Below are 24,564 nucleotides of genomic sequence, written 5' to 3' on the forward strand. Positions count from 1 at the left end.
ATAGACATGATTGAACTAAAGTCTCTCAAAAAAAGCATAAAAACCAACTAAGGAAGAAGAAGAAGAAAGCTCTTGGACGGTGGCTCCACCCTTTTGCTCCACTCCTTGAACCCTAGAAGATGCTTATAAACGTCTTAGAGACTCCTATTTATAGTTATGAATCCCCCTCTTATGCACCAACTTGGAATTTTCGCAAACCGCCTTAAATTACGCAATCCGTGTCGACCCTGCATTACAACTCTACGCGATTTCGGTAACACCGAAATAGTATCTGAAATTTTATCGCATCTGAAATTGTATGTGCAGAGTACTTAGGTGGCAACGAAATTGGCTTAGGTGGCACCGATGCTGGCGTCAGTGGTATCGAATTAAACTTAGGTATCACTGAATTAAGTTGTTTTCTTGCTGAACTGTTTTGTGTACATTCGGTGGTACTGATGCTGGCTTCGATGGCATGAATTAAGCTTAGATAACACTGAATTAAGTTATTTTCTTGCTGGACTATTTTGTGCACGGTGGCATCGAACTGTCCTGTTTTTTTGTTGTTTAACTTGTGCTTTTGCCAATCTTTTCTCCATCCTTTGTACTTGGTTTCCTTGGATCTTTGGCATGAGAATTCTCAATTCTTAGTATTACGCCTCAAAATTCAAGTACAAAGTGTGCATCCTTAGACCCGAGTTTCAGTTCGTAACTCGTACACAAAGTGTACTAACTTAATTCCTTAATCAATTTAATCAGAGGTGATAATTACATTATGTCTAAGTTCCACCCCAACTCCAATCACACATACATAACACTTAGCATCAATCACCCAAGCATATATAAATCTTGACGACCCTTAAAATAATATAAATATTAAAAATCATTCATTTATTATATCATCATACTATAAATATGTTTATTCCAGACTAACATTATTCAATTAGATAAATCTAAATAATTTCTTAAAATCTCAAAATCAATATCAATATGCATTATACGCTAATCAAACTATTTTAGCAAATAAATCATATAATCAAAAATGGTCTAATGTTACCACTTCATCTTTAGATAAGTATAGTCATGTTTCATATGGGTCGTGTTCAGGTGCGATAAATCCTTCTGGTTCTTGCCTCACATCATTTGTTAATGGCCCCTCTGTACAGTTTTTCCATCAATAAAAATGTAAGCTGGTCAGGCTTAGTGAACTAACCCAGCATGGTTCATAATCAATGCAATTAAAATAACATAAAAATATATGTATAATGATATGGATGCAAATGGTGTATGAATGCATTAGATGGGATGATCGTCCATCTGCTTGGGTTGGAGGTCGTCAACCCGCATCCACCCTTTGGGTAGGCTTCTACCTTTCGGTAGGCTTGGGCATAGCCCGCATCTGGTAACGCTCTACCAGGATTGACATTTCTTACAGGGAAGGCCCCTAGGATCGATCATTCATTATGTAAATGTAATGAAAAATGGATGATATATGAATGTATCATTTTCATATTTGGCATAGTTGTCTTGATCAAAATATTCACATATGAATTTAACGTATAATTATCGTAACAAAATACTCAAGTCAGTATATCAATCAATTAAACCATCACAAATGATTTATTTTAATTCCAATGAATCATGAGGTACGTTGAGTTTCTCACCTGAGTCTGGTAGTGTAGAATTCACAAGGTAATTAGGTTGGTTTGAATTCAGAAATCTTATCAGTCATATCGATAACATTATTATTCATCTAGTTATTTTACATGGTTGGGCACACTTTTGATATACATCCTAAGTGGCCAAACCCTAAATGATCAAATAATTAAATTTATATGTTTATTAAATTTAATTATCAAGATTTAGATTTTCTTTTTAAGATCCTAAAATTAAATATCAAATAATTAATCGGGGTGGCCCACCAGATTATTTGATCATCCAGATTCTTGAGGTCTTGGCATATTTTGCCTCTACACATTAGATGAATTATGTGGATTTAATCACATATATATCGATGGCCCATCTCAACTTTCGACACTAAGTGATACCAATCAGTTGCACAGAAATCTTAACTTATTAAACATTTATATATCTGACTAATGTGGCTCATCCGATGGTAAGATCGATCTGAAATTCAAGGCACTGTTATCTTTTGATGCTTAAGATCAAATGACCCTTTCAGATCTATCTTAACACAGTCAGATTGCACCCATTAAATTTATTCCTAGAATATTACTGAACAAATCTGAAATCATAAAGCATTACTAGGTTAAAATTGTCTCTACACACCTATACAATGATCGTGTGGATGATCCACACCATCCATTGTATAGATCAAGAAGAAATTAACAATATAATAAAAAATTAAAAAAATCTAAGGGTTGGAACTTACCTAATCAAGCCCTCTTAGAATCTTCCCTCACTTTTTCTTTACAACTTCCTATCTCTTTTTTTCTTATGCAGAAACATCTTCGTATCTATTTTTAAAGAAACTTTTCATAAGATAGGATGAACACATCCTCCAAGAATCGATCCATAAACCTCTCTCTTAACTAAGAATGTCTCTACCAACTCAAGTATTGACTTGCTTTTATTTTTTATTTAAAAATGAAATTTTTAAATATTTATTTTAGTTTTTTTAATGCACCAAAATTTAGGGTTGTTACACTTGGTCTTGTCATGCCCCGAACTCGGAAACCGGGTTCACAAAATTTTCGATCGCCAAATCCAGTACCGACAGCTTCTTTAGTACCCCATTCTCGGCTCCCAACGTCCATACGCCAGCTTCCGATCCTGGGATCCTACAATGAGGATTTTCTAATGTACACTTAACTCGTAATAATCATAACAAGTTTACCCAAACCACAAAGGCAACATCACCATAACATATCCACTAATATAATCATTTGAATACAATGCTGAAAAGGAAATACATATATCAAAATTAAAGCTCCAAAAGTTCGTTGCACGCTCCAAGCTCGACGCTGCTGCAACCTAATGCCACCTGCACGCATCTATCGTGCATAAGCTTATAGAAAGCTTAGAGGGTGGTGTAAGTGTATGAGCAGTATGTGCATGTTTAGAATGTAATATCAGAGTAAACGGAGATACTGATAAATCTATAAACCATACAATATTAAAGTAAGCAGAAATATTGACAAGTCCATAAGTCATACAATATCAAAGTACGCAATACAAATCAACTATCCAAATGAGGAGTCGAGAGAGCTAAATATCAGATGCCGATGTTACAATGCAATATGTAATTCCTACTAAGTCTGTCTAGGCCATATAAGTGCAGAAATATAGCAACCCAAAATGTCATATCCCGAGGATGTAATGCAATATGCAATATGTGGTGCGAATAAAATGACCAAGCTGCAATGTGAAGTCGGGATGATAGTACGTGGTATCACAGGCTATGAGGCCTATCATAAATGACTCCTATCCAAACCAGTCTCATACTTAAATTTGGATAGATAAACTCAATATGGTAAGCTCCTAATCTCAAGTTAGTTATGTACCCCAACCAAAATCCTGGCTATTGCGAAAGTACACATAACAATAGTTGCGCACCACTAGCTTGAGTGGATAGTGAGTAAATAAATGAATGAATATAATGCTGAGTATGCAACTCCTGCAGTATTATACATCTCTGGGATAATCACCGAGGCCTAGTACACTCCAAGCTAGTTACCGCCTTTGTACGCCGCGTAGTCCAACGAGTGGAAAAGACTTCACTACCCACCTGCCAGCAGTATACCAATGACTACCCAGCTCGTCGATAATAGACCCATTTAGGACCTGGTCAGACTCAGCTTAGCTATGCCTACTTCCTCAGGCGGGTAAGGCCACACTTCCTCCTAACCGACCACGACACAGTGGAAGATGCGGCCTATTGGTATACGGCCCTCATGCACTCATATATATACACTCAGTCTCGACGTTGGGGCGTTCTTTGGTACCAAGAGGGTTTAGAAATTTTCACCCAGGGCCAGAAATAGCAGTCCGATGCTAGTAACAAATTTTCGGTGTCCCATCTGGTCATCCACAACATGACCGTGGAGGCTACGACCCTGATGTCACTAGGGTGTACAGTAATCATAACACATAATGCAATATACATAAGTCATGCAGTCCAATCACGCATCAATCCTGCGCATACTGCGCGCTCATGTGGGATAACTCCGCCTATCAGGGAGTCTCAAAAACTATTTGTACTATGGCATATTCAATGGTCAATCACATCTCATAATAAACATGCAGATGATGCATATGGGCATGTAACATGATGCTATGCATGATTATTGAATATAATAATGATTGATCTCACACAATTACAATGGGCCCCACACATCGCAATGGGCCTCATCTAGTCACAACGGGTCTCATACAGTCACAAAGGGCCACATCACATGGGCCTCATATACATCAAGTGGGCCATATCACATGGGCCTCAACAATCAACATAAGGGAAGGTCACAGTGTGGACATTTAACCATCATTGCCCATCAACATGGACATTAAACCATCATTGCTCCCAAGGCATGGCCCGCCATAATCATCATTACATACATCATGGAGTAATCACACATCGCAATGGACCTCATATACATCACATTCAGCCCCATACAAAGGCCCCACATACATCTCATTGGGCCTCACTCGTGGCCCTTATATCCATCACATTGGGCCTCAACCCATGGGCTATCAAATACATCAAGTGGATCGCATCCACGGGCCGCACCAATGGGCCTCATATATATCAAGTTGGACATATCACATGGGCCGCACCAGCGGGCCTTGAATGCATCAATTGGACTGCATCAATGGGCCGCACTAATGGGCCTAATACATCTCACAATGGACCTTGCCCATAGGCCACGAATACATCACAATTGGCCTTGCCCATAGGCCTCAGATTCAAGCAGGTGGGCCCCATCATATGGGCCTTGTGCATATCACATCGGGCCTCACTCATGGGCCCAATATACATCACAATGGGCCTCTCCATCTAGGCCTCACATACATCATGCTGAGCCACACAGCAGGTGGGCCCTGCACAACCAGCAGGTGGGCCTACACCACCCAAATGGGCCCACTAGATGAACAACATGGATGTACAGCACATACATCAAGGTGGATGTCACTATCAACTATTTAAATGGTGAGGTCCACTTGAACTTTAGATCTAACTTGTCCTTGCACTCATGCCATACAATGATATCTCAAAATGTTTGGACGGTATGGATACAACGTGTGCATCATGGTGGGCCCCACTGTCCAAACAGTGGACGGTGTAGAAATACATACATCAATGTGGGCCTACGGGCTTGCTGCCGTTAAGAGGAGCAGCTATATAGTTGTTGTATGTGCAGCTTGCTGCACTAACAAGGCAAAGGTGGGTCCCACGTAAGGCCCACCATCATGTATATAATATAATATATATATATATATATATATAATATATATATATATATATATCAACGTCTAGGCCCTAGACGACCTGGACATGGACGGTTACATACATCAGGTGCAGCCCCACACGTGGGGTGGGTCCCACCGTCCTTGGGCAGTGGACACTATCACATGCATAATGGTATGGCCCATCTAATGGATGGACGACATGGATTGGTCCCACAGACCCTGGCTAACGTCAAAGGGTAGGGCAGCTGCCTACTTGCTGCACGTTGCAACTTAAAAGAAACAGAGGTGGGTCCCACGTGATGCCCCCCCCCCCCCCCCTTCATAATATATATAATATATTATTATTATTATTATTATTATTATTATTATTATATATTATTTCTCTGATGCAGCTAACGAGTACACCCCACTGTCAGTTAACACTTCACTGTTAGCCATCTCCACCATCAGTCCACTCTCCATTGTACGTCCAACGTCCAGGGACGCTGGACAGATGGTGTGGATATGCACCTCATCAAGGTGGGTCCCACATGGCCCACCTGTTTTGGATAAGTCTAATATTTGTGTTTTCTCATCATCCAAGCCCACTAGATGGCCTGGATAAAACAGATGGACAGCATCAATAAAATACATAAATCATGGTGGGCCACACCGATTAGGGTGGATGGACGGGGTGTATTTGGATAAATACATCAAGGAGGGCCCCACCCACACGTGTGGGGTGGGCCACATCCTAGATGGACGGTTGGGATGACATACACACATCATGGTGTGTCTCACATGGTTGGGGTCCACCGGTAAATGGCTTGGATGCAAACATCATGGTGGGCCACACACCTCATCATAATCATTACCATACAAAAAAAGAGAGAGAAAAAGAGAAAAATGAGAGATCGGATGGTGATGGAGGGACCCCGCCACTATGGGCCCTTCATGATCACAATACATACATAAAAAAAATGGGTCCCATCACAAGTGGGCCTTCTAATAGAAAATCAATAGTGGATCACTCACCTATTGGCCTCCTTCTTGGTCCAATGGAATGCCGAACTCCTTGGCTTCAATCTTAATGGAAGATGATGAAAAATGAAGGGTTGAGATGGGAGATGAGAGGGTAGGAAGTGGGCCACACTAAAGCTCCTCTCATAGAGCTCTCTTGTTTGGACGTGGGTTGCTTTGGAGGAAATGAGAAAGGGATTAGAGAGAGAGGATGGGATGTAAAGAGAGAAAGGGATGGGTGATGTGTACTTGACATGTAAGGAATGGGTTATACGAGAGAGAGTTGATTTTGGGGATAGTGTTGTACTTGACATGATGTGATATGGTACTTGATTGATTGATTGATTGATGGGACATTCTCTTGGGATTGCAAACACATGGCGTTTTTCTCGAACTGAACGCAGGCCTACATCTCCTGGCCTAAATATTGCCTCGGCGCGTAATACGCGGCGTCGGAACCGCGGCGAAGGCGCAGTCGTAAGGATACAAGTTTCGAGTCGAGCCGACTCTGATATACGAGACACAGCTCAGGATCGCGCGCAAACGCTGATAACAAATCGCGGGTCATCGAAATTCGACCGGGAGGACCGCGGAAGCATACGAAACAGTACAAGCTAGGATACGGGTCTTACAGGTCTCCTAAGATCCATCTTTTGCCTTAGTGATTCTTGAACATTAAATCCATGCTTTTAGCATTCTTTTCAATCCAAGCTTTCATATTCACCTTACAATACAAACATGTATAAAATATAACATTAATCAGTATCATGTTCATAAAACCAAGATATAAATGGGGAAAAATATGCAATATTTGAGTCAGTCTCAACAGTGACTAGCCAACAGACACCTGTCCTTGAAACCTCAGGATTTTATTCCCTCTGACAAACCTTGCATGAGAAATTTTGACAAGTGTCCACGAGCACATGGCGAGTAGACAATTTCGTGGCATATATAAACAACATCCTCCTATCCAAGAAGAGGAAGAAATGACAGAATGAATCGTGCAGAAGTTTTTCCAATTTTTCTTGGTTTCCCTTCCTCAACAACGAGGGGGGTTCTGCCACCTAGGATCCACTACAAGAATCATACATACGCCAAGGTTCTGCCTCAACCCACAACAACAATCTAACTCAGCAAAGCCAACCTTGTCACGACAAGAATAGAGTCAGGATTAGGGACGTCCGATTATCCATTTTCTTATTTAAGAAAAAGGTGTTTAACTTATATTTTCTCCTTCTTACATCTCAATCAAGCTTAGAACGCAGTCCATTTCATACATTCTCTTCTCAACTAATATTATTTCTTTTATTTACTACATTTGCTTATTTATTTCCTATTCCGCTCGCCTGCCCAAAGCCTCGACTCTGTGAAGCAAGGTTAGTATGTTTTATTCTTTTTATACGTTTATTTTATCCTGTTTGCCTTCCCATTATCTTTCGGCTATGTGAAGCGAGGCTACGATCTGTTTATTTTTTCTTTTGCCTACCCAACCCTCACGTAGGGATATGTGAAGCATGACCGTATCCATATTACTAACATTTTTGTAGATATACAATTTTCTTGAAACTATACGTTCGTTAAAGTAGACACTACACGTCAGTACGGGCAAGAGAACATGCCAACTAATTTTCTCGTAACCAAGACCTTTATCAAGATTGCAGGCCAAACATTAGGAACCACTTAGGCCGGGGATTTTCATGATTCGCCGACCTAAGATAGGTCCGTGAACTCTAGTCGATCTTCGACACACCTCAGCCTAATCGGCTAGCAGCGACTCCGGTATTTTAAATACACATTTAAAAGCTGCCCTTGGAAAAGATATTCAATGTCACTGTCCCGTAGAAGACAATCTTCCACCGCGTTGTACATTCAGCCTGGCGCGCACACACTTCAAGGGAGAGCATTCACATCAGTAAATTTGTGAATTGAATTTGGCCCATGACCCCAACACCAGCCAGCCAACTGATATATATATATATATATATATATATATATAGGCCCACCATAACCTATAATGTACGTGTTTTATCCAAGCTTAATATTAAGGCAGATCTAAATCTCAAGTGAACCACATCACGTGAAGTAATGGTAATTAAACACTTACCATTGGAAACTTTCTGGGCTGGAAACCACAAACATCAACTTGATCAAAAACTTGTGTAGCCCCAATAAGCTTCCAATGGTAAGTGTTTAATCGCCACTGTTTCGTGTGGTGTGATCCACCTGAGATTTAGATCTGCCTATGTTTTGAGCGCATGCCCAAAATGATCCGGCGAAATGGGTGGAAGGTGTGGATAAAAGACACATATCATGGTAGGGCTCAAATTTGCATCCCAACTTGGGTGCTTTGATGGGTAAGGCCCTAGTGTGTTGCTCTTACCGTGTGGGGCCTACCTCGATGATGGTGTTGTATATCCATACCGTCCATCCATTTTCCAGCTCATTTTAGAATGTGATCCCAAACTTAATCGTATAAAAATATCAGGTGGACCACACCGTTGGAAACAATGGTGAATGATAGTTTAAAAAAATTTTGTGGGCCGTAAGAGTTTTGGATCAAGTCGATCTTCGCATCTTTAATCCATCTAAATCTGGTTGACCTTATGAACGGGTAGGATGGAAAATAAACATTACGTTCGGCCTTAGTAAGTTTTTAATGATAGGCGTTCGTTTCCTATGGCCCACCTAAATGAATGGCGTGGATATATGAAAAATCATCAAGGTGGGCCCCACGGTAAGGGCAATACCCTAGTGGGTGTTACCCGAAATAACACCTAATCCACTCCCCCAACGTCGCTGGTGGACCCCACCATCCACATGCCTAACCGAGAAGATCCCATTTCATCCGCTCATATTCACCCACCTACCCCTCCCGCCGTCACCTCCAAACTCCGTGAAAACTAACGGTTTCCGTTAACGCTAACGCCCCTACGCTGCGTTATAAAACACCTTCCTACCCACCGCATTTCCTCACCACTCCACCTTCTCCCACCTCCCTCTCTCTCAATTCCAGCCGTTCATTCTCGGCGATGGATCTCCTTCTCTTGCAGAAGGCCCTTTTCGCTCTCTTCTTCTCCATCATCGTCGCCACCGTCGTATCAAAGCTACGCGGGAAGAGATTCAAGCTCCCGCCGGGCCCAATCCCCGTCCCTGTGTTCGGCAACTGGCTCCAGGTCGGCGATGATCTCAACCATCGAAACCTGTCCGATCTCGCCCGTCGGTTCGGAGAGATCTTACTCCTCCGAATGGGCCAGCGCAACCTCGTCGTCGTCTCCTCCCCTGACCTCGCCAAGGAAGTCCTCCACACTCAGGGCGTCGAGTTCGGGTCCAGGACCCGAAACGTCGTCTTCGACATCTTCACAGGCGCGTTCCTTCGTAAATCCCGTCATGACGGCAACACGTGGCCGCAGCTGTCTTCTGTCCTGCCAACCCGCGACTCTTATACAAAATCCGAGCCGTTGAAGTGCTGGGCCAATCTGCTCATTGGGTAGCCGCACCGTCGCATTAAGTAAGACCGTTGGATATCCATCGATTTATGATGCGGCTCACCTTTTCAACGGCTCGGATTTTCGACACAAATGATGTGGTGGCTGGCGGGAAAGGCAGCATTGGGTGTGGAATCTTGATTACTATTTCCGCCCTACTTTTTGATAGATACAACCTTTTCTTCACTTTTTATACCACCGTACTATGAAAAGTGGGAAAAAAAGGTTACAGCGTCTTACAACAAGCAAAAAGGGTTTATCCGTTACATGGAATGGATGAATCTCGACCGTTCATTTGGCCAGGGCCACCGTGCCAAAAAAAAAAAAAGAAAAAAGAAAAAGCAATATTCTTACTTTTTGATAGATACACCCTTTTTACTCCACTTTTATGCTATGGTATTCCAAAAAGTGGATAGAAAGGGTTATCGATCAGATGACCTCGGCTTACAGGATCCAAAAGAATAAGTTAAAAGAGAGATGATCTAGTACAGTGGAATGGATCGATCTGTGCCGTCCATTCCGTCTGACATGGCTAATCATATAATGAGGGCTAAATCAGCAATTTGAACCATCTATCACTTAATCCCAACCATCCAGTCCATGGCATGGATAGAAGACCAACTACCGGATGGACTGGATCGATCTATAAAACGCTGTCATGGCCAATTGTATAAGGATCGGCCAAATCAGCAATCTGAACCGTCTATCAGGCAATCCGAACCATCCAATCGGCGGTATTGATAGAAGCCCAACTAACGGATGGTGTTGATCATCTTCTGATTATGCAGGCAAGGGCCAGGACATGGTGTTTACGGTCTACGGTGATCACTGGCGTAAGATGCGTCGGATCATGACCGTCCCATTCTTCACGAACAAGGTGGTCCAGCAGTACAGGTACGGATGGGAAGACGAGATCGCACGTGTGGTGGAAGATGTGAAAGCGAATCCAGATGCGGCAACGAAGGGGATTGTATTGAGGAGAAGGCTACAGCTGATGATGTACAACAACATGTACCGGATCATGTTCGATAGGAGATTTGAGAGTGAGGAAGATCCTCTGTTCGTGAAGCTGAAAGCATTGAATGGTGAACGGAGCAGATTAGCCCAGAGCTTTGAATATAATTACGGTGATTTCATTCCCATCTTGAGGCCTTTCTTGAGAGGGTATTTGAAGATTTGCAAGGAAGTGAAGGAAAGGAGGCTGCAGCTCTTCAAGGACTACTTTCTTGAGGAGAGGAAGTAAGTTTTTTTCTTCTTCTTTGTTTTCTTTTTTTTTTTGGAATATTTAGAAAATTTTTGTGGGTTTTTTTAAGGTTGAAATTACCAAAATGTCCTTCATTAAGTGGAGTTGATAATCATCGACCACGTGGTATGTTTATGAAATCCAAACCATCCTATAGGTATAGCCCTTGTAGATCTAATCATAAAGTGGGCCGCCGTTGCAAAAATTATATACTACTGAAAACATCACGTGTAGCCTATCTAATGGTCTGATCATTTATTTATTTATTTTATTTTTTTTTTTTTTGAGATTTAGATTTTTTTAATTGATTTTGAGTTGAGACTTGGGAGAATAATTTTTCGGCGATTTTTAACTTATTGGAAGGATGGAACCATTTTTTCGGAGTATTTTAACCAGCCTAAGGATCCAAACCATAATGGTTAAATACTAAGGGGGCGTTTGGATCATAACTTAAATTCAGATTCATCTAAAACTTTTGTGGCCCAGGTAAAGTTTTTAATGGTAAAAATCCACTGTTTCTTATGGTATGGTCCACCTGAGATTTGGTGCCCTAAATGATGAGGAAGAACGGATGGACGGTGTAGATATAGAATAAATACATCAAGGTGGGCCCATGGTAACTGCGGCACCTAATCTGCTCCCATGAAAGTGCACTCAGACGGCTTACTTTACGCTCTGGCATGTCACGAGATATCCATGATTTTGATAATTTCTATTATTATATAATAATAATTAGATAAGTTTTTAAATCCGGGATATTTTAATTACAGGAAGCTCGCAAGCACCAAAGGCTCGGCCAGCGCATCTGGGCTAAAATGCGCCATCGACCACATCCTCGATGCCCAAAACAAGGGAGAAATCAATGAAGACAACGTCCTCTACATTGTAGAAAACATCAACGTCGCTGGTAAGTAATCAACTCCTACCTACTTCCCTGTCCAAGGGTATTTTCGTCATTTCACTCATGTGGGTTTTGGGCAGTATTTTGGTGTACTCCAGCAGAGTAATAGCTCGATCAGAACCGTCCAAACCATGGGCCCCATTCTGGATGGCTCTTAGACTTGGACTGTCCCATCAATCATTTTGGTTAAGTGGGCGGACAATTTTGACGGTTTGGATTGAGCTAAATCTGCCACCATATGTAAGCATATGGATGGACGGTCACACTCCGCTAGAGTGTCTCAAAAAATGTACCAGAGCACGATGTGGGCCAAGCTCTGTGGAACCAATTGTGACGTGTACGTTTGACCTACAGAGCTTGGCTCGTCATTACATCCAACTTGTCCAGATGTGTACCTTTACGAAAGTTGGTGAGCATGGTACCGTGGGATTTGATTGGACAGTAGGCAAACTTAAGTGCTACAAATATTCCCTGCTTGCCACAGATAAAAAGTATATGATTATTGCAATCTGATTGGACCACATATCACACAGCTTGCATTTAATGCAGCAGTGCTGACATGTTAGTAATAGCTTAGACCAATGACTATGGACACATGCATAAAAACAGATATTTTCTGTTTATGTTAAGCCGAAGATCCAAATTCATCTTAAAGACCAGCGTTGTTGGCAATCTATGTCCAACTCATTAAAATGCTAATTGGGCATTGTCCATGCCTATAGTCAATTCCGTGTTTGTCCCTGCAACGGCGCACTCAATTCATACCCCACTTGCCAACGATCTTTTTCAAGGGTATTTTGGTCATTTTGTTTCCTTAGGAAGCTTTTGTGACCGTGTCATGTAACCGCGAACGTACATTTCAAGCCACGACACCTAGAAAAGATTAGAGGGTAATTCGGTCCTTTTAGCAGCCGAGTAACGTAACAGATAATATATAAATTGACTGTTTTGCTTAGAGTAACGTATGGCAAAGATGTCATTTTAGAGATAGGTTTTATACTCTGCTGGCGGTGTGATGGATGATACTCAGGCACTCGGAAACTGCATACGTGGCATATAAGTGAGTCAAATTAAGCTGTCGACATCATGGTTCTAGTATACATAAACAAAATCTCACTCTTTATTATCTGATTAAGGGATTGGTGGGCATTTATTGGACGGCTATAATTGAAAAAAAAAAATCCAACGGTCCTATTTCCTCAAACAAGTGTGGTAAGGATTAGACCGCGGGCACCGGTGGATGGACAATGGACCGAACTCAAGACTGATTGAACCGCTGAATGTGTGGCGCCGATCTCTTGATTTGAACCGTCCATTTGATGACCACCAAATGGACGGTTAGATTCGCCTGATTGGATGGGACACCACAACTCAAAAATTACCGGTACGCTATCGCTTCACCACCGCGTGTTTTATCTGCAAAGATTCCAAAGTGACTCTTTTTGGGATATGGGAAGGTTCCAAGTCCAAGGCGGCTCTCATCCATTAAATGCGCGTGGCCCGCCAGCTGCATGATCAGATGGACGATAGCAATGTACCCATCTTATTGAAATGACCAAAATACCCCTGTCATGGTTATAGATTTCTATTTCCCTGCAAAGATGTCAGTTGCCACTGGACCAAGCATCATCTTTCCCACCAACCTGTCCGCTTTTGTAGGTATCAGGACCGTTAAAATGATGGACCCCACTTTTTGAAGAACACCAAATTAGGCTGATCTGATGATTAAGTGGGCCACACTTGTCTGTTGAGTTCAACACTCAGTTGTCCATTGATTCAAACGGTGGTGGGGCCCATCTTTTTCATGTTACTGGTATCCTACACAAGGTTCCACACCAAGATGCCTAGTGTAGAAAATCAAAACGAAGGGAACCGATGGGCCCACCTTGAAGACCCCCTCTTGAAAATCAGGCTGATCTGATTACTAGGTGGACCACAACTATATGTTGAATTATGATTCTGAAAGTGTGGCCCACCTGGCCCAGGTGATTTTCATGGTGGGGCCTACTGTTTTCATATGCACAAGTGGTATATTGGGTCGTACCAATATGCCGTTTGGGTAGAAAATCAATAGCAGATAACCCATGAGCCCCACCATGAAGATCTCCCTTATCGAAACTTAGGTTTGTCTGTTCATTAGGTGGGTCACACCTATATGTTGAATCAGACTGATGGTGTGGCCCACTTAATAATCAGACTGACCTAGGAAGCTTTATGGTGGGGCTTACATAAGTGGCATATTGGTAGGAAAGATGGTACCTTGCCTGTAGGTGCATGCATTCTCAGGTCATGAGATCAACTGTCTTAACAATACCTACGCTTGCTCATGTGACCCAAACCAGCCATTGAGACGACATTGTGGTCGATTGAGTGGGGCATCGCGGAGCTCGTGAACCACCCCGAGATCCAACAGAAGCTGCGTAACGAGCTCGACACGATCCTAGGCCCCGGCGTCCAGGTCACTGAGCCAGACACCTACAAGCTCCCCTACCTCCAGGCAGTGGTCAAGGAGACGCTCAGGCTCCGCATGGCCATCCCACTTCTCGTCCCACACATGAACTTGAACGATGCTAAGCTGGCAGGCTACGACATCCCGGCCGAGAGCAAGATCCTAGTCAATGCATGGTTCTTAGCAAACAACCCCAAGCAATGGAAGAAGCCTGAGGAGTTCCGCCCCGAGCGGTTCCTTGAGGAGGAGGCCAATGTGGAAGCTAATGGCAATGATTTCCGCTACCTCCCGTTCGGGGTGGGCCGCAGGAGTTGCCCAGGGATCATACTGGCATTGCCGATTCTCGGGATCACGCTGGGCCGCCTGGTCCAGAATTTCGAGCTCATGCCGCCAGTCGGTCAGGCCAAGCTCGATACGAGTGAGAAAGGAGGGCAGTTCAGCTTGCACATACTCAAGCATTCCACTATTATTGCAAAGCCTAGAGTGTTTTGAGGCTCTTATTTCCTCTTTCTTTTCTTTTTCTTTGTTTTTTTTTTTTTTTTAATATCTTATGTTTACTTTGAAAAGGACTCTTTCTATCTTATTTCTTTGAATTTGTATGGTGGATGGTGTTGGCAAGAGGATGGAATGGTGGATGAGTGAAAATGTATGGATTTGTATGGGCACATTGCAAAGTTGCAATAAAACGTGTATGGTTTTGGGTCTCTTGCTAACATGGGTGGGAGATCAGAGCCGGCCATCAGGTGATCCATGTTTCTATTATTCGGCCCAAATGAAATTATTATTGGTAGGCCATATGTGTATAAGGTAAATGAATGGTTGAGAAAAAATTGCAAATGGGCCAAGTTTCATTTACATGTTTGGCCCACCTTCCTATTTTTGAGTCATGACATCCGCACGATGAGACAATCAGTGGCTCTGATTGTTTGGATGTGTTGGGACAAGGCTCGGCACACCCTCTTACTTAAGGTGGTTGGGGTGAGGTATCTAAGAGAAACATTTGTGAAGTTCATAGATTTCAAATCTTCAATGTTTGCTTTTCATGAGTGATCTTTTGAATCACGACATCTGCACAATCAGTGGCTTTGATTGTTTGGATGTGTTTGAGGCCTCTACTCATTTATGTTTGATGGTGTTGGACAAGGGTAAGCAGCCCTGCTCTTTTCTAGAGGGTGGTTGGGGTAAGGTATTTAGGACAAGTTGGGTTCCAGTCATTGCCCGAGTGGTAGACACTAAAGAGTTTCAACACGAGGTCTTGGGTTCGATACCCGTAGGTGGTGAAATTCCACTACAGCGTGCGTGGGTGTGTGTGGCGTAGCACTCACTCTCATTGAGGGTGGTTAGAGTGAGGTATTTAGGACAAGCATTTGTGAAGTTCATGGGCATCGGCATGACGAGTGGCTCGGACTGTTTGGATGTGTTTGAGGCGTGTACTCATTTGTGTTTGATGGTGATGGACAAGGCTCGGCACCCTGCTCTTTCTAAGAGATGGTTGGGGTGAGGTATTTAAGACGAGCATTCGTGAATTTCATGGATTTAAATTCTTCAATGTTTGCCTTTCATGGGTGATCTTTTGAATCATGAAATTGACAGGATGAGTGGTTCTGATTGTATGAATGTCTTTGAGGTGTGTATTTGTTTGCGTATGATGGCGATGGATAAGGATCTTCACCCTGCTTTTACCAAGGATTGGTTGGGGTGAGGTATTTAGGACAAGCATTTGTGAAATTCATAAATTTAAAATCTTTGTTATTTGCTTTTGGTGGGTGTTTTTTGAATCATGACATCCGCACAATCAGCTTCTCTGATTGTTTGGATAGGTATGATGTATGTATTTGTTTATGTCTGATAGTGATGGATAAAGTTATGCACTCCCTCTTACAAAAGTCAAGGGATGGTTGGGACGAGGGTTATAGGATAAGGATCCAAGAAATTCATGGATTTAAAATCTTTTAGCTATTTGCTTTTCATGGATGATTTGTCAAATTTGTGGATTTTATTAAATCCAAAAAAAAAAAAAAAGGATAAAAGTTTTTCCCCTTAAATAAATGCTCTGTTGTCAAGATAAGTACTTTGTATAAATGCTCTGCCGCTACAATAAATAAATATGGGAAGTACATAGCACCACAAGAATACTGGGTGGGCCCACTGTGATGTTTGTGATAAATTCACATGTCCATCCCTTTTATTAGATAATTTCTACACATGCTAACGAAAACTGAGGTGTATATCACACTTAAGTAGGCCACGCGAGAGGTAACAGTGGGCATTCAGTGAGAACTGTTAAAGCATTTCTATGGCCATAAAAGTTTTTTTTTATCAGGGTATATTTTCAGTGTTTTCACTTAATCTCAGTGGAAATGACCTTATAAATGGTTTGGATATCATCTAAACATCAACCTGGAGCCCACAAAGATTTCAACTGTAAGAATTTCTTTACCTACTCTTGCTCCAGTGGTGTAGTGAAACTCCACTATTGCGTGTGTGTGTGGGGTGTGTGTGCGTGTGTTAAAAAAAAAAAAAAAAATAGTGGTAGATGCACCTTAGTTTTGGTCTCACGTCCTCAAATTATCTAGTAAAATAGATGCAGAAGGTAAATTTCTCACAAACATCGTGGTGGCCCCACCCTGCATCCTTGCGTGGGAATTTGCGTCCTCTACGTAGGGGATCTATGGGCCCACTGTGGTGTATGGGTTTGAGTCACGTTTTCCATCCAGTTCTGAATATCATTTTAAGGTAAGAGGCAAGCTCAAGTGGATTACGTGGTGGGGGATTGAATGGCCAATATTAAAAACTTCCAGGGTCACGGAAGTTTTGGATACCCCAGGAAGGTTTCAATGGCCGCAGCTCCAGTAGATCTCCAGTCTGCTGAGGTTGGTGGATCTCTGACTGTTGAGCCCACTATGATGTATTTGTCTTATATCCATGCCGGACGTTCATCCATTTCAGTGGGGCCCTAGGAAGGTTTCAACGGTAACTGTGGGCCCCACCGTGATGTATTTATCTTATATCCATGTTGTTCATCCATTTCACCGGATCATTTTAAGTTATGAGCCCAAAAACATTGGATCCAAATCTCAAGTAGACCACACTATAGTAAACAGTAGTGATTGACCATATGGTCGATCCTTAACAATGGGTCCACTATAATGTATTTGTTTTATATCCACACAGTTCATCCATTTTGTCATATCATTTTAAGTTATGAGCCCAAAAACAAAGAGGATCCAAATCTCAAGTGGACCACACTATAGTAAACAGTGGTGAATGACCATATGGTCTATCCTTAACAATAAGCCCACCATAATGTATTTGTCTTATATCCACACAGTTTATCCATTTTGTCATATCACTTTAAGTTATGAGCCAAAAACACAAAGGATCTAAATCTCAAGTGGACCACACTATAGGAAACAGTGGTGACTGACCATTCTGTCAATCCTTAACAACGGGCCCCACCATAATGTATTTGTCTTATATCCACACAGTCCATCCATTTTGCCATATCATTTTAAGTTATGAGCCAAAAACACAGAGGATCCAAATCTCAAGTGGACCACACTATAGAAAACAGGGGTGATTGACCATTCGATCTATCCTTAACAACGGGCCCCACCATAATGTATTTATCTTATATCCACACGGTTCATCCATTTTGCCATATCATTTTAAGTTTCGAGCCCAAAAACACAGAGGATCCAAATCTCAACGGGACCACACTATAGAAAACAGTGGTGATTGACCATTCAGTCTATCCTTAACAACGGCCCCACCATAATGTGTTTGTCTTATATCCACACGGTTCATCCATTTTGCCATGTCATTTTAAGTTATGGGCCCATAAACACAGAGGATCCAAATCTCAAATGGACCACATTATAGGAAACAGTGGTGATTGACCATTCGGTCGATCCTTAACAATGGGCCCACCGCAATGTATTTGTCTTAAATCCACAAGGTTCATCCATTTTACCATATCATTTTAAGTTAATGAGCCCAAAAACACAGAGGATCCAAATCTCAAGTGTACCACACTTATAGGAAATAGTGATTATTGACTATTAAAAACTTCTTGGCCACATGTTTTGGATCAAGAACTCCTTTTATCCAGATCCTTGTGACTAAGTCTATCAATGGGCCGGGCCTGGGTAGGTCTCAGCCCGGTTTTTGAACTGTTTCAGGCTGCGCCATCAAGCCAAGCTTATTCAACATTCTTATTTTTAGGCCCGAGCCCGGCCCATTGACACCCCTACTTGTCACCTTGGAATTTGGATGGAAAATAAACATTCTGGTGGTCCTCTGGAAGTTTTTAATGATGGTCGTTCAATCACCACTATTTCCTTATGGCGTGGTCCACTTGAGATTTGGATCGGCTGCATTTTTGGACTCATGCCCTAGATTGATAGGGCGAAGCATATAGACGGCATGGATATAAAACACATACATCATGATGGGCCCCACTGTCAGGGATCCACCGTAGCCGCTTTCATATTCAACAGTGGTAGTCAATATCACTGTTGCTTCCTGTGGTATGGTCCACTTGAGCCTTACATCTGCCTCATTTTTGTGCTCATACCCTAAAATGGTCTGAAAATGGATGAACGGCGTGGATAAAACCCATACAACAGGTGGGCCCCACAGAGCCCTTGCCTAGAATTCATTTCCTAAGTCCATGAATTTGCATTTTGATTGTCAAACAGTGAATTTGGTATTTATTGAATCTTATATACATGAATTTAATAACAAGTTAACAGGTTTTACAATGTCATGCTCTCATCAGTTGGGGTGACTCTTGAGCTTGTTCATACACATGCATACACACTGGATGAACGGTCCTGATCTCTCACATGTAGTAGTGTGTGGGTCAGGCGGTCCCGATGGGACTTGGTCATTCGGGCCCATGATTGGACCTATACGCAATGTACTGTCTGGCCCAGTCCAGACCCATCAAACTATCCAAGTGCACATTTCTAGTCTTGAATACAGGGGTGTACATTGAGTCGAACTGAATCAAGGTGGCCTCAGCTCAACTTGGCTCAGCCACTAGCTGACCTCAACTCAAACTCGGCTTGGCTCGGTCCTCGAGCTTGACTGGCCAGCTCAGCTCGGTTCAGTAAGCAGCTCGAGCCAGTTTAAGTCGAGTTCAAGCCAAGATCGAGCCGAGTTCGCCCATGCAGTATTTTCACAGACACATGGACTGCACCTTTAAATTCATACTGAATGTAAAACACCAGCAACGGTTTTACAAATATTTCATCAAACACTTTGTAAGCAATGTCAAAATCAAGAAAAATAGGAATTTGTTTAATAAAACATACCTTCCTTGCCACCCGCTGATACTTCGTTGATTCATTTCATAAAACACTTGGTGAACAACACCAGAGAATATCCATTGCTTTGTTTTCTATTTTGTATTTACTTCAATTATATAGATTCAATTATGGAAATTCTTATTGAAACATTAGAAAATACCCATTTCTTCTTTTTCTGTTCTTTTACTTATACTACCTAATCCAGTCAATCCAAGTCAAGCCAGGTTCAAGCTATATTTTGAACCGAGCCAAGTTGAGCTGAGGCTAGCTCAAACTCATTTTCAAGTTCTAAAAACTAGCTCAACTCAGATTGAACTCAGCTTCAAACCGAGCTGATTCGATCTTTTTCGAGCTGAGTCGAGCGAGTTGACCGAGCTAGCTCAGTTGGTGTACACCCCTACTTGAATAAGTCGGGCTGGACCCATCATCTATAGTCGGTCATTTGATCAAAGCTCAGGCCCAGTCCATTAGTTATTGTGACCATACCAGCCCATGGACCCATTGATTCAGCCCATAACAGATTGAGGCCCAGCAAGAGAAATGATCATATAGGAACCTAGTATGTAAACTTCACATACAACATTTTTTATTTTCTAATGACGTGTCAATTTTGTATAAAATCTGAGCCGTGCAAATGTGGTACGCTAATCAAGATCAACTGGGATGGAAATCAGAACGGCCCATTCATTAGGAGAGTTACACCTTTGAAAAAAAAAAAAAAAAGATAACCGATGGTAAGGCTCGATGTATTGTTTATTGTTCAAATGATGGTTGGATCGTCCCATTTTTCACTCCAGATGATCATCATGGTATGGACGTCCATTTTCACGGCTCAGATATTCTAATGTTTTATGTGATCGTTTCAGGCTTACTTCCTAATAAAAGGAACGCCATCTGCAGCCGCAGGTCATACGCAGATATTCAGAAATTGCACGCATGGCATTTGTTCCCTATGACTAAACCGTCCAAACTGTGGGCCCAATGATTGATCGGTCACTCTTCAAATATCAAAGTGATCGACCGATCATGACCGTTGATCTATTGATACATCAGTTTTTTGAATTTGGACCGTCAATTAAATGGTCACTATGCCATCCAATCTTTCCAGACTAACCACCCTCCTCTTTTAACATTTATTCCAACCAGCCCCCTGCATTCAGATGTTGGGGCCACCTTGGCACTTTCTTCAATATCTGTTATCTATCATGTGGGGCCTACCTTCAATGTGGACCACCACCTTTTCAGGGCCCACCATTGATTTGGGCTACCATCATCCAGAGGCTCACCTTGGATGTGGGTCATCCATCATGTCAGACACTGGATGTGTGCTCCCACCTTGATGTGAGTCACCCATCATTTGGGGCCACCTTCATTATCCATTGCCCATCATGTGGAGACCACCTTTGACATGGACCATCCATCGTGCGGGCCCTAATTTTTCAAGTGAATCATTTGTTATGAGAGGCTCACCTTGGATGCAGTCACTCGTCATCATCTTTGTGTGGAGCTCACTATGACATGGATCATTCTATCGTGCGGGCCCCACCTTAGATGTGGGCTATTCATCGATGTTGATCATCCATTATGTGGGGCCCACCTTAATGCCGGTCATCCACATATGGGACCTACCATAATGTGAAGCCCTTGTTTAAGTTCATTGCCCATCATGTGTGGAAGCCTCCACTGATATGGGTTGCTCACCATGGGTGCATCACGCAAGACATGGAAGGGCACCTTTGGTATAGACCATCCATCAAGCAGAGGAATGAAAAATAAACATAGCTGTTGGGAAGCGTGGAAGTGTGAGCCCTCAAGATCTGATGGTCTACACGATATCGAAGCCGAAAATTAATGCTCCAGATCCAACAGCCCGCCTAACTACTACTGGAGCAGATGCGTTTATTTACCCTTATGATCCTGCGGTATAGATGGCCTTGAATTATGATCTGTGGATTAGATCGTCCCAAGGACAAGTCAAAATGGACAGATTACTGTGCACACTATATCTCTCTTTATTCTCTCGGTATTTCTTATGATTAATGCTTTTTACGAGAGATAAGCTCATCCCTTTTATAGAAAATGATATAGATAGGATGAGACCAGATTATCCGGTCTTCTCCATATCTCCCATCCAAAATCAAATTCAAATTTGAAATTAAAAATCAACTGAAAGGAAGAGGTTGGAAGAGACCTTAAAACATGGGACGCACCCACTAGTGATTGCTCACCAGTGGGCTCCACTAGTCTACGCCCAATATCTCCCACTCAATTACATTGTGGGATAGGCACGAAGAATTTACCCATCTAACTCATCTAATAACAATCAAAACCAAACACCGTGACCATAAGATTCAGAGGCGTGGGACCAGCTGGATTACCGCAATCTTCTCACAGGTGTTTAAGTACTAAGTGATCACCTTACTAGTACTCAATAACTCAAGCTTTGCAATGCATGTCATAGTCCGCATGACCACATCGTATGGAGTTAACTCCCGATTTGGAGTACTCGGCCAACATACGCATTTATCCAACTTATCGAGTTATTTTGAAAACTTGATTTTTCACAAACTTCGACTAAAATCAATTTAAAGCAATACTTATACATATGTTGTTTAAGAAAAAAAAATATTGTTTGTAAAAGTCCAATAAAAACAATTTGATACTGCCGGCGGATGAGTCTTCAAGTGCGTATTTATATTTCTAAAAACTTAGTGTAGCTATCACGGGATCTTCTCCACGCAGATGTATAATTTGGAATCAATCAAGCCGCTTTCCTAGCGTAACTGAGTCTGGTCAATCAAGGACCTTTCGTCATAATATACTAAAGTAGCGACACTCAATCTTATCCTCATATACACAAGAGGAGGGTAGTTGAGGACACAAAGAGTCACTTACGGGAAAACTTAGGTTTGTCTGTTCATTAGGCGGGTCACACCTATATGTTGAATCAGACTGATGGTGTGGCCCACTTAATAATCAGACTGACCTAGGAAGCTTTATGGTGGGGCTTACATAAGTGGCATATTGGTAGGAAAGATGGTACCTTGCCTGTAGGTGCATGCATTCTCAGGTCATGAGATCAACTGTCTTAACAATACCTACGCTTGCTCATGTGACCCAAACCAGCCATTGAGACGACATTGTGGTCGATTGAGTGGGGCATCGCGGAGCTCGTGAACCACCCCGAGATCCAACAGAAGCTGCGTAACGAGCTCGACACGATCCTAGGCCCCGGCGTCCAGGTCACTGAGCCAGACACCTACAAGCTCCCCTACCTCCAGGCAGTGGTCAAGGAGACGCTCAGGCTCCGTATGGCTATCCCACTTCTCGTCCCACACATGAACTTGAACGATGCTAAGCTGGCAGGCTACGACATCCCGGCCGAGAGCAAGATCCTAGTCAATGCATGGTTCTTAGCAAACAACCCCAAGCAATGGAAGAGGCCCGAGGAGTTCCGCCCGGAGCGGTTCCTTGAGGAGGAGGCCAATGTGGAAGCTAATGGCAATGATTTCCGCTACCTCCCGTTCGGGGTGGGCCGCAGGAGTTGCCCAGGGATCATACTGGCATTGCCGATTCTCGGGATCACGCTGGGCCGCCTGGTCCAGAATTTCGAGCTCATGCCGCCAGTCGGTCAGGCCAAGCTCGATACGAGTGAGAAAGGAGGGCAGTTCAGCTTGCACATACTCAAGCATTCCACTATTATTGCAAAGCCTAGAGTGTTTTGAGGCTCTTATTTCCTCTTTCTTTTCTTTTTCTTTGTTTTTTTTTTTTTTTTAATATCTTATGTTTACTTTGAAAAGGACTCTTTCTATCTTATTTCTTTGAATTTGTATGGTGGATGGTGTTGGCAAGAGGATGGAATGGTGGATGAGTGAAAATGTATGGATTTGTATGGGCACATTGCAAAGTTGCAATAAACCGTGTATGGTTTTGGGTCTCTTGCTAACATGGGTGGGAGATCAGAGCCGGCCATCAGGTGATCCATGTTTCTATTATTCGGCCCAAATGAAATTATTATTGGTAGGCCATATGTGTATAAGGTAAATGAATGGTTGAGAAAAAATTGCAAATGGGCCAAGTTTCATTTACATGTTTGGCCCACCTTCCTATTTTTGAGTCATGACATCCGCACGATGAGACAATCAGTGGCTCTGATTGTTTGGATGTGTTGGGACAAGGCTCGGCACACCCTCTTACTTAAGGTGGTTGGGGTGAGGTATCTAAGAGAAACATTTGTGAAGTTCATAGATTTCAAATCTTCAATGTTTGCTTTTCATGAGTGATCTTTTGAATCACGACATCTGCACAATCAGTGGCTTTGATTGTTTGGATGTGTTTGAGGCCTCTACTCATTTATGTTTGATGGTGTTGGACAAGGGTAAGCAGCCCTGCTCTTTTCTAGAGGGTGGTTGGGGTAAGGTATTTAGGACAAGTTGGGTTCCAGTCATTGCCCGAGTGGTAGACACTAAAGAGTTTCAACACGAGGTCTTGGGTTCGATACCCGTAGGTGGTGAAATTCCACTACAGCGTGCGTGGGTGTGTGTGGCGTAGCACTCACTCTCATTGAGGGTGGTTAGAGTGAGGTATTTAGGACAAGCATTTGTGAAGTTCATGGGCATCGGCATGACGAGTGGCTCGGACTGTTTGGATGTGTTTGAGGCGTGTACTCATTTGTGTTTGATGGTGATGGACAAGGCTCGGCACCCTGCTCTTTCTAAGAGATGGTTGGGGTGAGGTATTTAAGACGAGCATTCGTGAATTTCATGGAT

At 42.5% G+C, this 24,564-nt stretch overlaps 2 protein-coding genes across 2 annotated transcripts; both read left to right on the forward strand.

Moving 5' to 3' along the window:
• Nucleotides 1-9,364: 9,364 nt before the first annotated feature.
• LOC131253618 (trans-cinnamate 4-monooxygenase) lies at nt 9,365-15,245 on the forward strand. The gene is made up of 4 exons (XM_058254686.1): nt 9,365-9,768; nt 10,679-11,129; nt 11,904-12,040; nt 14,377-15,245. Exons 1-4 carry the CDS (start codon nt 9,435-9,437, stop codon nt 14,973-14,975), a joined length of 1,521 nt encoding a protein of 506 aa, XP_058110669.1. The 5' UTR covers nt 9,365-9,434; the 3' UTR covers nt 14,976-15,245.
• Nucleotides 15,246-22,911: 7,666 nt separating this feature from the next.
• LOC131254368 (trans-cinnamate 4-monooxygenase-like) lies at nt 22,912-23,821 on the forward strand (the record flags this gene model as incomplete). The annotated part of the gene is made up of 1 exon (XM_058255358.1): nt 22,912-23,821. A coding segment is annotated over one exon (609 nt), but the record flags the coding sequence as incomplete, so codon positions are not given.
• Nucleotides 23,822-24,564: the final 743 nt, after the last annotated feature.

The sequence above is a fragment of the Magnolia sinica genome, chromosome 8 (assembly GCF_029962835.1).
Source record: "Magnolia sinica isolate HGM2019 chromosome 8, MsV1, whole genome shotgun sequence".
Classification (NCBI taxonomy): Eukaryota; Viridiplantae; Streptophyta; class Magnoliopsida; order Magnoliales; family Magnoliaceae; genus Magnolia; species Magnolia sinica.

Bases quoted from the DNA above. Each gene is read 5' to 3' on its own strand.
- LOC131253618 (XM_058254686.1), top strand. From the start codon at position 9,435: ATGGATCTCCTTCTCTTGCAGAAGGCCCTTTTCGCTCTCTTCTTCTCC. The intron at 11,130-11,903 runs GTAAGTTTTTTT...TTTTAATTACAG, and splicing joins TACTTTCTTGAGGAGAGGAA to GAAGCTCGCAAGCACCAAAG. The intron at 12,041-14,376 runs GTAAGTAATCAA...GACCCAAACCAG, and splicing joins AGAAAACATCAACGTCGCTG to CCATTGAGACGACATTGTGG.